The sequence below is a fragment of the Marmota marmota genome, unplaced genomic scaffold (assembly GCF_001458135.2).
Source record: "Marmota marmota marmota unplaced genomic scaffold, marMar, whole genome shotgun sequence".
Taxonomy (NCBI): domain Eukaryota; kingdom Metazoa; phylum Chordata; class Mammalia; order Rodentia; family Sciuridae; genus Marmota; species Marmota marmota.
Window position 1 is genome coordinate 487,435 of NW_026000240.1, and position 15,191 is coordinate 502,625.

General features: G+C 39.5%; 1 protein-coding gene and 1 pseudogene across 4 annotated transcripts in view; one reads left to right on the plus strand and one right to left on the minus strand.

The window, feature by feature from the left end:
- Positions 1-15,191, plus strand: part of Rubcn (rubicon autophagy regulator) — a 66,988-nt gene that overhangs the window by 35,139 nt on the left and 16,658 nt on the right. For all 4 annotated transcript variants that reach the window (XM_048794247.1, XM_048794246.1, XM_048794245.1 and 1 more), the window contains 8 exons: positions 235-341; positions 1,380-1,536; positions 2,417-2,950; positions 4,282-4,326; positions 7,397-7,512; positions 9,465-9,675; positions 10,551-10,652; positions 13,800-13,874. In XM_048794247.1, the coding sequence (XP_048650204.1) occupies positions 235-341; positions 1,380-1,536; positions 2,417-2,950; positions 4,282-4,326; positions 7,397-7,512; positions 9,465-9,675; positions 10,551-10,652; positions 13,800-13,874 (1,347 nt within the window). The remainder of the gene's footprint in view (positions 1-234; positions 342-1,379; positions 1,537-2,416; positions 2,951-4,281; positions 4,327-7,396; positions 7,513-9,464; positions 9,676-10,550; positions 10,653-13,799; positions 13,875-15,191) is intronic.
- Positions 8,261-9,114, minus strand: LOC107143075 (annotated as a pseudogene).

Below are 15,191 nucleotides of genomic sequence, written 5' to 3' on the forward strand. Positions count from 1 at the left end.
TTTTTTTTTTTTTTTTTTTTTTTTTGAAGCCTCTTATCTTGAGCTCTTTGCTTACTGGACATGGCTTAGCTTCTCCTATACTTTACTTGTCCCTAATTCCCTTTCTCCCTTCAGTGGAATGTTTCTCCTCAATTCTTTTTACTTTCTTTCTCTTCTCTCTCTCCCAGGGCCATTCAAGGAGGCCAAAGCTCTCCCTGCTGGATTTCATCTCTATGATAACTTTTCTCTTCCCAGATACTGCTTTCCTGCTAAGCGATGCCCACGTCACAGCCATGCTTCAATGCCTGGAAGCTGTGGAACAGAACAACCCCCGCCTCCTGGCTCAGATTGATGCATCTATGGTAAAGAGGGCAAGGAATTATCCATGTCTGTGCTGGGCCCCAGACCTCATCATGATTTAATTCACAGTAGCAAATGACTTCTTCACAGAGGCAGTTGTGAATGGAAAGACTTTCATTTTTATTTTAATTTTTTTGTGTGTGATGCCGGGGATCAAACCCAGGACCTCTTACATGCTAAGCAAGTGCTCTACCACTAAGCTTTACCTCTTAGTTCCTAAGATTTCCATTTCTAAAAATATTTAAAAAACAAAGAGGTACCATTAAGTTTCTTTGTTTATATTGTGCTAGGGATCAAACCTAGGGCCTTACATGGTAGGCAAGGGTTCTACCACTGAATTAGATACTTATTGAAGCCCCCATTAAATACTTATTGAAGCCAGAAACATGAGAGGCTGAGAAAAGAGGATCCCAAGTTTGAGGCCAGCCTCAGTAACTTAGCAAGACCCTGTCTTAAAACAAAAAATAAAAAGGGCTGGGGATATGTCTCAGTAGTTAAGTACCCTATACCAAAAACAAACAAACAAACGAAAAATTTATTGAAGTGAAAAATCTAAGCTTAGGTCTTATTTGCTGTGGGGGAAGTAGGAGTGGGGTAGGGAGGTGTAGGTGTTTTTTAAGTCCTTATGGCCCTTGGTCTGAGTAAATACCTCCTTAATGCAGGTTTGATGAAGAGCTGGGGAGAAGAAGGTTAGTTCTGAATTCGGAGTTGGTTTACAGTGTCATACCTAGTATAGGTTAATGGTACATGGGACTTTTTTTTTCCTTGGGTATAAAGAAAATTTTATTACCTATAATAAGCTTACCCCATCTACTTAGACCACCTAGAAGGATTCCATTGCAGAAGCTGTGGTGTACAGCAGGACTTCACAGTTTCAGTTTATGCTGTATTAGAAGGTAGCTGTGCTATGTTTATAGGATCTGGCTCTAGTCCAGGCTTGCTGCCAAAGGCCAGCTTTTATCAGCATTTCTGAAGTATTGACTGCCTCTCCTGTAAGGGCCTCTATCCTTGACTCTGACAAATGTTTTGTTTTGTTTTAGTTTGCCAGAAAGCACGAGAGCCCACTGCTGGTAACAAAGAGCCAGAGCCTGACAGCTCTGCCTGGTTCTACATGTACCCCTCCAACCAGCTATGCTCAGCATTCCTACTTTGGGTCCTCCTCTGGTCTCCACCAATCTGTGCCCAACCACAGTTCAGGTATGGATGCAGGAAGGGGTGGTGGTTCCATGTATCTCCAGGCCTGGAAAGTAGAGGACTTTGTAAGTGCTCACAGACTGGGAATTGAGACTTGAGTTGGTATAGGTTGTCAAACTTCATATATATTTAAAAAGTTATATAGCAGCAAATATAACATAATTAAAGTAATAGAGGGGGGCTGGGGATATAGCTCAGTTGGTAGAGTGCTTGCCTAGCATGCACAAGGCTGTGGATTCAATCCTCAGCACCACATACACAAAAAAAAAAAAGTAATAGAGGAAAGAGAGATTTTTAGATTCTTTTTTCCCTCACATTTTTATGGGTATATTATAGTGTTTTTTGATTATTTTGAGTTTCTAATCTACAGTGAAAGAAGGCATTTAATAATTGCTAACATTTTTTGAGTGCCTACAACATGCTGATCTCTATTATAATCTGTTTATATGTAGTATCTCATTTGATTCTTAAAACAGTCCTGTGAGGGAGGTGGTGTTATTATTATTGCTCATTTTGCAGATGAGGAGTACATAACAACAGGACATAAAGCCTCTATCTCGAGAGCCCAGGATCTTGACCTAGCTGCTTCTAAATAATTTTTCACTTTAATTGACTTACCTTTTCTGAAGTAACATCTGTCCTCAGCACCCAGTAATGATAGAGAATTGGTCTTAAGTTGTGGAGAAGCCTTTCATGCATACTGTAGACCTCTAGATTACTCTTTTTTAAAAAATCTTTATTTTTTTCTTTTTTAGATTTAGTAGAAAATTTTATACAAGTTTTTTATGTGTTATGGCTTATAGGTAATAGATACTCTTTTTAATTTTTATTTTTATTGTTAGCTTACCTTCCTTTCCCTTATTCTTTATTTTTTATATTTTAGAAAGAAGATCTACTTCCTTTTCCCTCTCCAGCATTCCCCAGAAACCTCAAGAAAGCAGAGGACAGCTCTCACTAGCAGAGGATCAAACCATCCAAGCTCCCGAGCTTTCAGACTCTGCAGTAGCCAGGGATTCTGCATTGACCCCAAATGAGATGAGCTCCAGCACTCTGACCAGCCCTATAGAGGCATCCTGGGTTAGCAGCCAGAATGATTCGCCAAGCGATGCCAGTGAGGGACCTGAGTACCTGGCCATTGGCAACCTGGACCCCCATGGCCGGACTGCCAGCTGTCAGAGTCACAGCAGCAATGCTGAAAGTAGCAGTTCCAATTTGTTCTCCTCTGGTAGCTCCCAGAAGCCAGATTCTGCTTCTTCTTCTTTAGGGGACCAAGAGGGTGGGGGGCAGAGTCAGCTGTCCAATGTCCTTCGAAGATCTAGCTTCTCAGAGGGGCAGACTGTCACTATCTCCAGTGGGACAAAGAAGAGCCATATTCGTTCCCATTCAGATACCAACATTGCCTCCAGAGGAGCCCCAGGTAATGGTGCACACCAACCACTAGTTAGCAAGATGACCCCTTGACTTTAGAGTGGAAGGGAACATTTGTTCTTATGGCTTTCCAAGCACCCGAAAGAGGTTATGTTTCTGATGACATGAGATTCTGCTTTATAGTGAAAGAGAGAACTTTGGAATGTAATACTGATAATCAAGAAATGTTTGAATATATTTATGTTTATTCCTTTATATATTGCTAAATACTGAATACTTTCCTGGATATATTAGTTCCTTGGTATCAGAGGATAGTGTGACTCATCACATTTCAAGTTTTAAATGATCTCTTGAACTAAGGGAGTATATTAAAGAGCTTTAAAAATAATCCCATTAAATTCCTCCCCTTCCTGTGATTCCTTGGAACTTTGGTCAGGATATAATACCAATATGAGAGAAGCAGAGTGATATTAGGGTTTCCTAATTAAAACTAGGAATATAAGTATAGGACCTGGTAACCAAGTTGGTGGGGCTGAAGGACAGGTAAAGAGACCCTGGCCCCTGGGAATGCTATTCCCTTAACACTAGGTGAGCAGAGAGCAGCCTAGACCTGGGGAAGGTGGGTTTCATTGCTTTTGCCATCTCCCTGCCATCATCCTTCCTGGGTTGTTGGTATCTGGCAGACTTTGTTTGGATTTCACTTATAGCAGAATCTCCATAACAGCAAGGCCGTTCCGGGTCAGAAAACTCCAGAAATAAAATATAAAAAAAAATTTTTTTAATTAAGGATAAAAAGGATTCCCTTAGCAACTGGAGCTGCCATTGCTTCTCTGTAATTTTTAGAAAGAAAAGAACCTAAGGGCCGCATCTGAAACTTTCCAAATGGCAAATTTTATCTCTGTTTTTTCCTCAAGAATTTGACTTATTGGAACTTTTAAAGAAAAAGTCTCCAAATCAAAGCCTGTCTTCCCATGAGCTTTCTTAGATGTGAAGAGTGTGCTTGGGTTAGATCCTCATGTCACATCTTATACTTTAGGCCTGGTGTCTACTGTATTCCAGGTCATTGGCCTTTGAGCATGTAAAACTTCCCTGCCCCCATTCTTGAATCCACATGGATTCCAGAAACCATGGTAACCTGCATGGGAAAAGGGAGCCTGTGAAAACCTTGCAGAAGGGTCCGAGGGAGTATGGGTCATGTGTAGCTTCTTGTACAAGTCATCCTTCCTTTAGCACTGGGGTTCCCTTTTGGAGTTATGTCCCCACCTCTGCCAGGTAAAAGACATAGTTTTTTTATTTGTTTGTTTTTGGTTTTTTCCTCTCTTTCTCTAATCTTGTTTGCTCTGTCTGGACTCTTCTCTATACTTGTCTGTTTACCTACAGGAGGCCCCAGGAATATCACCATTATAGTTGAAGATCCCATTGCAGGTTTGGGAGCCAGTCCTCTACCTTCTCTCCCTTCTGCTCCTTTGTGATCCCCTTGTTTAGTTGAAAATGTCTTTTTACAGTCTGGTGTCAAATCAAGTCTGGCTAGTCTGGTCCTGTTATGATGTTAGGACCTGTCTGTAAAATGACAGTGATACTTAATGTGATATATGTTCTTCTCACAACTTCTATATGCCTCCTTCAGTTTCCCATCAGCTTCTGGGAGGCAGAATCAAGACTTAGTGATTAATTTTTGCCCAAAGGTAAAACAAAGACCTACTATTTATCTAAGGCCTCTTGATGAATCAGTGACAGAATGTTTCTTTTAACTGAATACTTACTGTGGATTATTTTATTTTCCTTGACTTAACACCAGAATGTGTTTTATCCCCTTTCTGTGGTTTTGGATACACTTGCATGTTCTTTGCCTGTCCAGAGTCCCATTTCCTTTTTCTTACATATGTTTTCATAACCCTGTGAGTTCCCATACTCTATTCCAACCATTGCACATTTTTCTAGTGACTTGAATCTGTTTCTTTGGTTTTCATGGTAGTGTCTCCTGTATTCCAGATCATTGGCTTTGAGCATGTAAAACTCAAACATTTGTGTTGTATTCTGGGTACTGTGATTCATGAAAATATTAATGCTGTAGTAATGTGTCTGCAAGACAGTGGTGAGAAAGGACTGAAAACCATGGCCTCCTGGTAATGAGTGAAGCTGCTAGGTATCTAGGTACTCTGAAAAGAGAAAGTTTAAGAGGAAATAAAGTGTGCAGAATCATCATTTAGAAGAGCATATTTGTTCTTAAGAGGATGAGAAATTATAAGAAGACAGATTTTGAGTGAGTGTAAGGAAATGCTAAGAATTAATTGGGTGGGCAGCATTAGGAGGTAGTGTACTCAATGTGCAAAGGCTGAATAGCCATATCTTGTAAAGAAGTAAGGTTTCGGGGCTGGGGATGTGGCTCAAGCGGTAGCATGCTCGCCTGGCATGCATGCAGCCCGGGTTTGATCCTCAGCACCACATACAAAACAAAGATGTTGTGTCCGCCAATAACTAAAAAAATAAATAAATATTAAAAATTCTCTCTCTCTCTCTCTCTAAAAAAAAAAAAGAAGTAAGGTTTCTGTTGTGTTTGGAATCTAAAAATTTCCTTCCAAGACATGGTTTCTTACCAAGGTTTCATGGTGACTGCTAGGTTGTCCCCAGTTGGTGGTGAGGAGCAGAGCCCACTACTAGGGCTACCAGAAGTCTCTGAGGCCCAAGGAGAAAGCTGATTTCTCTTACCATGTAGTAGCATTTTTTTTGCAATAGGAGCAGCAGACAAGTTGGTACCATTTTCCATGGAAATAGGTTAGATGTGTCTCAATCATTCATCTTCCCAGAGCACCCTGCTCATTTCTTAGGCATCCACCTGCTCTTCTACCTGCTTTTCCCTCTGGCACTAGAAATTCTGTGTTTCTTTTTGGAGAATATCAATTTCCCATTTCCTGTAATCCCTGCCTGCTGCTGTTTTTCCACTTCCAGCTCTTACTAGTCTTATTCCAAGGCACCTCCTGCTTTGCCAACCTTATCATGAAACCTCTGTCTTCCTTTTCCAGTCACTGAGCCCTTTGATTTCAAGGCCATTGTCTTTAGCTTCTTCAGCACTGCCTTGATGCTGCTGTTAAGAACATAGCTGGTTTTTTTTTTATTCCTTAGTGAATGTAAATTTACCTTCTGATATCTTTTAAAAAATATAGTGTCAATGTACCAGAAAATTTTAATGTGCTTGTGTTTGTTTTACCATCTGAAGACTTTCTCTCTCTCTCTCTCTTGTTTTATTTTATTTTATTTTTTGGTGCTGGGGATAAAACAAAATCAAAACCCAGGGCCTCACTTATGCATGCCAAGAAAATACTCTACCACTGAGCTACAACCTTAACAACCTATAGACTATTTGCTAAATTAGTTTGTGAAGTGGTTAGAAACATTTGGTTGGATGGCAAATAACTAAATTGATTCATTTTGATTTGATACTTTTCACCTTTGTGTTGTCCCATTCTAGATCATGTTTTCTCTCTTCCAACTGATTTCCCATTCCTTTCCTCTACGTGTTCTGTTTTCTTGGGCTGTTAACTATTAATATGCTACCCTTTTCCTTCTTAGGTGGGCTTTGGGAATGGTAGCAGTTAAATGTTGAAACTCCAGATTGGGAATGTATCTGTTGCTTACTTCTGTGTGTGTTTTTACTTCCTGGTGTGGTCACTGACACTAGAATCCTGCAATGATAAGTCGAAGTTAAGAGGCCCCTTTCCCTTCTCTGTTCAGAGTAGTGAAGTCAGCACACCCAACTCTCTGTACCTGGAGTATGGTAAGTGAGTACTAGGAAGGCTAGGGATGAAATGGTGTCTTTTCTTTGCTTTCTCCTCCTGCCTGCTAAAGCATCAGCTTTTGTGCTCATCTCAACTCTGTGGAGGGTACGCACTGTGCAGTCTGACCACCCCTTCTTCAACCCCTGTGCTAGAAATCATAGTCACCTGCCATTTCTCTTGGACCCCTCTGACTCTGGGGTCCCACTGTCTCTTATGTTGTAGGTATTATCACGGCACGTCTCTGTTGATCCAGATGGAATGGCTGTCTGAGAGGGTGAGAGGGAATTTGAAAAGAGGCCTTTGAGTATCTGGGTTTAGTTACCAGAAGACAAGTTTCACATGGAAGTCATGTACAAAAGGAAGTTACTAGTGTCCTTTTCTGACTCTCAGCATGGGTTTTTAGATTTTTGTGAGTGTGGAGTAGGAGGGAGAGTATGTCGTCTATAAATTTAGATAGTGTAAGTATTGTCTCTGGACTCTCTCCATGTAGTTCACCATTCTCCAACCAAGAGGCTTAGTAGTGCTCTGGGACTCTTAAGAATCTGAGTAATTCTATTAGAAGATAGATACCTTACCTCTAATTCCTCATTATTTGGGAAGACATGAGAGCACTTTAGTGGTAAAAAATCTTAAGACTTCTTGAAGAAGTCTAAATTTAGCTGTTACATATTTGCTTTTTGAGACAGAACTTTTTATATCTACATTCCATTTTCCCACAGAGGGTGGTCAGTACCTGTGCTCAGGAGAGGGCATGTTCCGAAGACCATCAGAAGGACAGTCCCTCATCAGCTATCTCTCTGAGCAAGACTTTGGTAGCTGCGCAGACCTTGAAAAGGTGAGGAATCAAAGGGTCTGATGAAGAACTCATTCGTTGGAAGATTTGGCCTGAGGATCTGTGATGCCATTTGTTTGAAAGAGATTTTAGGTTTATAGCAGTGTCATGAGTATAGCCTGCAGTAAATATAAAGTCCAGCAATTTCTGTTTCTGAGGAACTCCTCAGGAAGTGTGTGCTTTTCAACAAGTCCAAAATATTAGCAGTTTTATCCTAGAAGCTGTGCTGGGCAGAGAAACATTCAATTTTAGGCACATGATTATTGTTTCTTCTATCCTGGAACCTTAGATAAATTCTATTTCCAGGACTTCTGTATTTCATGCTTAGGCTCAGATACATAATAAATAACAACTATGCAGCATTTTTTAGATAACAAAACACTCATATCTTGAAAACATTGACCTTAATACTTCATGTGTGAGTATATGAACTTGGAAAAGAGCCTGGTTGAAATTTCTGGGCATCTTCTCTTTTTTCCTTTGCTAGGCAAAGAACTTTTCACACTTTATTCCTAGGCTTCTTCAGCTTATTTAACTGCAAAAAAATGAATTACATATAAGCAAAAACTAAAAAGAACTGCAGTGTCCTAGCAGGTTGTGCTTAAAAATATTAGAGAAGCTGGGTGCATGCCTGTAATCCCAGAAGCTTGGGAGACTGTGGCAGGAAGATCACAAGTTCAAAGCCAGACTCAGCAGCTCAGCAAGGCCCTAAGCAAATTAGTGAGATCCTGTCTCAGAATAAAAAATGAAAAGGGCTGGGGATGTGGCTCAGTGGTTAAGCACCTCTGGCTTCAATCCCTGGTACCTAAAGAAAAGAAAAAGAAAAAAAAATAGTAGAGTGCTAGATTTTATCAAGTCCATAAACAAAACAATTTTAAAAAGCATAAGATAAATAGCAACTTCCTGTAACATCTTCAAGTTTTTTCTTCTTCAGAAGTTGACTCAATTCAACTTGCCTCATTCTTAAAAGCCTCATCAAAATTCTCCAATGATCTGGAACTTTATCACCATCACCATCTTCTCCAGTGGCAAGTGCTTTTCCATCCACAGCTGGGCAGAGCTTCAGCCAGTTTCCTTAAACTAGTCAGACTGTCTGTACTGTGCTGGTTTAACATATTATATTTCTGTCAGCTGCTTTGTCTTACCATGACCTATAATGGTGAAAATGTTTGTTACCAGAGATGCTTGCACTGAAGGTTTGTCAAGGTGGATAACTGTTCCTTGATTTATAAATACATTCACCCCTTCAGTATCAGAGATATTGTTTAGCCCTATGTTCTTTAAGGAAAATTGAAGTGTTTTGTGTTTTATTATCCGCTGTAGTGGTTCTGTGAACCACCATCTTCTCTCTGAGCAGTTCTTTCCCACCAATACATTCTTGTGTCTAAATTTTGCTAAATTTTTCCTGGTTCATGATAGTTCTTGTTGAAATTGAAATGGGACCGCATGGGGTACTTAATGCTGCATGGGGTCTTGGGCTGACCAGCTGAGATTTTCATTTCATTTTTATGTATAAAATGGAACAGGCATGCATGGTCAAGATAGCAAAGAGAATTTAGAACAGATTTTCTTGTCATCTACTTTCCTTATAGTAGAAGTATGCATTTCCCCTGGGTGTTTTTGATAAGAGGAGTGCATGCCTTGGAAGGTCTGCTTTCCAGCATTATAATAAGTGAGGCATTGAATACTTTTAGTTTCTTTTATTTTTTGGTACCAAGGATAGAACCCAGGGGCACTTAACCACTAAGCCACATCCCCAGCCCTTTTTATATTTTTATTTAGAGACAGGATCTCGCCAAGTTGCTTAGAACCTCTCTAAGTTGCTGAAGCTGGCTTTGAACTTGGATGCTCCTGCCTCAGCCTCCCAAGCCACTGGGATTACAGGTGTGTGCCATGTGCCCAGCTTACTTTTAGTTCCTTAACATACAACTTCTTTGGTGCTTGCCTTCCCATAGGAGAATGCACACTTCAGCATTTCAGAGTCCTTGATTGCTGCCATCGAGCTAATGAAGTGCAACATGATGAGCCAATGCCTAGAAGAAGAGGAAGTAGAAGAAGAAGACAGTGATAAAGAAATCCAGGAACTGAAACAGAAGATCCGCCTTCGGCGCCAGCAGATCCGCACCAAGAATCTGCTCCCTATATACCAGGAGACTGAGCAAGGAAGTGAGTGAGGCCTATAAACACATTTTTGTTCCTGCTTCTTCATGGCTTCAAGACAAGTTCTGTGCCTTGAGGGCTTTCGTTTCTGATCTTCCTTTGGGAATTACACCCAAACCAAGGTTTTGTCACTGTCAGAAAGATATTACTTTGTTATATTTTTTAAAAAAAATTTGTAGTTGTAGATGGACAGAATGCCTTTATTTTATTTACTTTTATGTGGTGCCGATGATCGAACCCAATGCCACCTCATGCATGCTAGGCAAGCTCTCTGCTGCTGAGCTACACCCCAGACTTTGTTCTGTTTTTGAGAGCTTGTTTGGAGGTTCTAGCAGCGGAGCTCAGCTACTTGTATACCCTTGACCAAAGATGCTCCTCCTCTATCAGGGACGATTGTTCTCTTTGAGCAAGAAGCTTTGGGAGGGACACACATGGAGCAGTGAGGAAAGGGACACTTTCTTAGCCAGCCAGATCATCTGAATCAACCCTGGTGATCAATGGGGGTGATAGATGTGGAAGCCAGATTGTCCTCACATCCCCTTTGTTCTATTTTTGTTACCAGACTAAGAATACTTATTCCAGAATTCATCCATTTCCTACATCAGAAATGGCTTCCTTCCAAAATAGATTTCTGATGTAAGGAGAACTAAGACCACTGATTCCAGGTTGACTTCCCAAATACTAGTACCTCCTATTTACATGAAATCTTCTAAGGTTATAAATCAACAAGAGCTAGTTTCCATTTCAACAGCTTCACTTCCAACAAAGGTTTGATATACATTTAAGTCCTACCAGTTACCTTTTACTGTGACATTGGGAGGAGCAGGAGATCTCTTTCTGTTCTATTTATTGTTATTGTTTTTATTATTATTTTTTGATAGGCTTTCGGGTCACCTCCAGTAGCTCCCAATTTAGTTCCCGTGATTCAGCACAGTTCTCTGATTCTGGCTCTGGTGATGAAGTTGATGAATTTGAAATCCAAGGTAAGAAGTGATACTTTGTTACTGGGAGCTTTTGTTATTTGTTTCTTTCAATTTGGAATCATATGCTGTGAAACTCCCTAAGTAGAAGTTCTTCATTAAGGTCCGTTAGGGAATGTTGTAACCCATTAGGGATACTGAAAGGAACAACTTCTTATGTTAGAAACAAAACCCCTTTATGGGTTCACTCCACCAAAACAAACCAAACCTATTTTTAGAAAAAAATTGGGGGGTATACTGGAGATTGAACCCAAGGGTGCTTGATATTGAACTATATCCCCAGCCCTTTTTATTTTTTATTTTGAGAAAGAGTCTCACGAAGTTGCTTAGGGACTTGCTAAGTTGCTGAGGCTGGCCTGGAATCTGGGATCTTCTGCCTCAGCCTCACAAGTCACTGGGATTACAGCATGTGCCAATGTACCTGGAAATACCCTTTATAGGTTAAGCAGAAAAGAAAAGAACCATGAAAGGAAATGTTCCAGTTGGAGTGGGCTGACAGTTGAAGTCACCCTGATGCTTTTTTTGCATTGTAATTCTTCCTTCTAGTTCATATACCTCATGAAATTAGAATCCTATCCTCTTATGCCCCATAACACAACTAAAATTGTTTTGAATTATTCAAAAGGAGCTTTATTATATCCCTCAACCAAAAGGACAAGAAGAATCATTGAGGAGGAAGCAAAAAGGAAAATAAATCAAGTTCACAAAGTGGAGCTTTAATTTCTGACCTCATAAGTGCTAACTTGTTATAACAGAATCATAGATTCTTATTAGAAGTATCAGCATATAGAAGGAGAGGGGCTCCCAACCAGGAGGTCAGTTGTATTAAATCATATTAATGTTCCATTCCTGCATATCATAGGTTTCTTCAAGTTCTCATCAGTGAGACAAACAAAAATAGTTCCAGTACATAAGTTCTTCCCCATGGGTGAAGCTAAGAGTAAGTTCCAGGTAGAGCTGAATTGTGTCTATAATACTCCATTATGACATTGTAACATGGGGTAAATAGATTTTTTTATTACATGTTAGAGAACCCATTCATCTGTACAGACCTCCAGATGAAGTAGTCAGGTTTTTTTTTCCACTCAGAAAATCAGACTTAACACACATTTTTTAGGTCTCTAGCCTTCTGTGTTTTTCTTAATGTAGTTGATTTCTACAGGTATTTCTAATAGGTAGTCATTTAAAACTCCATTTTTTGTTTGTGGTTTTCCAGCAATGTTTCTGCATCTGGCACCACCTGGTTTTCCTCCAGTTTACTTCTGACATTGACTACCTAGAGTTAACACAGATCCATGAGTTAAGAGCTCAATTTCATAAGATTGTTCCCACTTAAGATACCAGATGCAAGTGAGGTCACCCACATTCTTCCCTGCTGACTATGAATTCAGGGGTTCCTATGTCCCCTTTCCAGATTTAATAATTCACCAGAATGACTCACAGAACTTAGGAAAGCACTATATTGCCAGATGTGGTGGCACACACCTGTAATCTCAGCAAATAGGGAGGCTGAGGGAGGAGGATTGCAAGTTCAAGGTCAACCTCAGCAACTTAGCAAGGCTATTAGAAACTTAGTGAGACCTTGTTTCAAAATAAAAAAAAAGGGCTGTGAATATGGCCCTGGTTTTAATCCCTAGTATCAAAAAAAAAAAAAAAAGAAAGCATTATGTCTATGATTTCAGTTTATTATAAAGAATACAAATAAATAGCCCCATGAAGAAGTCATAAAGCAAGATCCTGAAGAGTTCCTAGTGTAGGAACCTCCGTCTTTATGGAGTCAGGGTACACGACCCTCTTAGCACATGGATATGTTTACCTGCCAGGCACCTCCCCCAAACCTTGTAGTTCCAAGTTTCATTATGTGGAAAAGATTAATTAAGTCATTGGCCATTGGTAATTGAACTTAATCTTCTGCCCCTCTGTCTTCCATGGAGGTAAAGGGGGAAGTCAAAGTTCCAACTCACTAATCATATAGTTGGTTCTTCTGGTGGCCAGCCCCATCCTGAAACTATCTGGGTGCCTGCTAAGAGTCAGTTCATTAATACACACTCGGGTATGACTGAACGGGATTCTTTATTAATGATAAAAGACATTTCTGTGACTTAGAAAAATCCAAGGGTTTGAGGATCTCTATACTAGGAATTAGGGATAAACATGGTCTCACTAAGTTGCCCAGGCTGACCTTGAACTTGCAGTCCTCTTTCTTCAACCTCCCAAGTGACTGGGATTAAAGGCTTGTACCACCACACCTGCCATATATTTATTTTTTGTTGTGCCATAATGTTGTGATTGACTTGATCTCCAAAATTAAAAGAAAGTGAGAGGATTCCACCCTTTCAAGAGCAGCAGCAGAATTTCATGAGGGTAATATTAAGGCAAATTCTGAGTTTACTGCTTTATCAGATGTGGAATAGTCCAGTTGGAGGCTAAATATGTTTCCTGAAGCAAAGCAGGAGGATGGGGAAGCTAATTGAGTTGACAAGGAAGTTGCCTAGGGGAAGACATACAGTACATTACTGTTGGAAAACTATTGCTGCAGTTGTGGGCTCCTAGGAGATGTTTAATCAACTTATTCCCTAGTTAGTTCAGAATAAAAATCCTAAAGGAAAAGACCTTAAGGCAGGGTTTCTCATCTTCTATGCAGTGCAATTCTTTGTTGTGAGGAACTGTCTTGTATAGTAAAATATTTAGTATCATTTCTGGCCTCTGCCCACCAGAGGCCAGTAGTACTTCTCTCCCCACTTGAGAGTCAGAAATGTCTCCAGATATTGCCAACATCACCCCTGATTAAGAACATTGTCGAGTTGGGGTTGTGGCTCAGTGGTAGAGCACTTGCCTAGCACACGTGAGGCACTGCGTTAGATCCTCAGCATCTCATAAAAATAAATAAATAAAATAAAGGTATTGTGTCCATCTACAACAAAAAATTAAAAAACAAAAACATTGTCTTATAAGGTCCTTGAGGCTAGATGAGTTTGGGAAGTAGCAGTAACTATCCAAGCTATAATGAGCATCTGCCTATTTGATGTAAGTTCCTAAAAGCTGTTTCATCTTTTGATCTCTGGAACATGTGGTATAGAATTGGCAATCTCATCAGGTTACTTCATGTCAGAAAACTAAAGGGCCCCTTTTATAATCATTATTACACAGATGATAGCGAAGGATCTAACCTGAATCACATGTCAAAGAACGGACTCTCAGTGTCAATGGCCTCCATGTTTTCAGGTAGCCTGTGTTGGAAATGTGGATGTGCTTATACATGCATGTGTGTAAGTGTTTGCACCAGCTTTTGTATATACTTGGCCATGTGAATCCTGTTAAAGTAATGAGGACTACATGATCTGAAGATCTTATTAGAAAAAACTGGACTTAAGTGATAATAAGAAGCCAGGAACAATTCAGATATTCAGATATTTTTCCTCATATGACTCTATAAACAAACTCAAACTCAAAGTCTTCGTTGGGTTTGTCCTTGTTGATTCTTCCCTGCAGTGATCATTTTAGATTAAATAGTCATGGACTATGGAGGTAATAGATAGCTTAGAAAGAAATGGTTAAAGAATTTTTGTTCAAATATATAGGTAAGCTACTGCCACACATTTAGACAGCAAAAGTAGGACAGAATGCCATGAAACTTAGTCCACTTAGAGTTTAAGATTTGGAGAGCCAACTTTCAGAAAGCTACCTCTTCTGGGTACTTCATATATAATTAGGAATTGCTGCTATAAATAGCCATCTTTAGTAATTGCTTTGTGATTCAAATAAGTAGGTTTTCTGTAGGTGTAGTTAATTGAAAGAAAGTAACAGTATTCTACTTAAAATGGTTTTAAAACACAAATGACAATAACTAAAACACTAAGAAAAGTAGGATGTAGCTCAGTGGTAGAGCATTGCCTAGCAAGGCCCTGGGTTCAATCCCCAGGACCAGACACATACCTTTTAATAATGTTAATATAATGTTTATGACTGTTCATATTGTCAGCCACTAGAATTTGAATAATTATATAAGATTAATTTATGTAATTAATTATTATATAAGATTAGGTCAAGATTTAAAGAAATAAAACTAATTAGGTTCATTTTTCTCTAATCCTGCATTGTTGTAATATATTTAAACATTAGTCTTCCATTGCTTCAGATTATCCTGTCACTTTTTAACTGGTTTCTGATGTGTTTACAACCACAATCTTTTGCTGATGCGCTTATTGACTGTTGGCTATTTCATCAGAGCATATTCAATCTGCTTTACTCATAAGGCATTCCTTTATTTGGTTATCCTAATATCCTTCCTTTCCCAATTTTGGGAGCTTTCAAAATTTTATATATATGACAAGTTTTACACCAAGAATATGAAAAAATTTTCAACTAAAAATCTACTTTTTCTTGTGATCCCCATTCTTGGAGTCTGGGGGACAGGGAGTGTGGGGTGAGGTACCTTGCCTCAGACACATTATGGAAGGGGAATGAAAGGAAAGTCAGAAGTCACTCTTAAAAATGACAACTAAAGGACTAGGGATGTAGTCAAAGAGAGCTTGTGTGAGG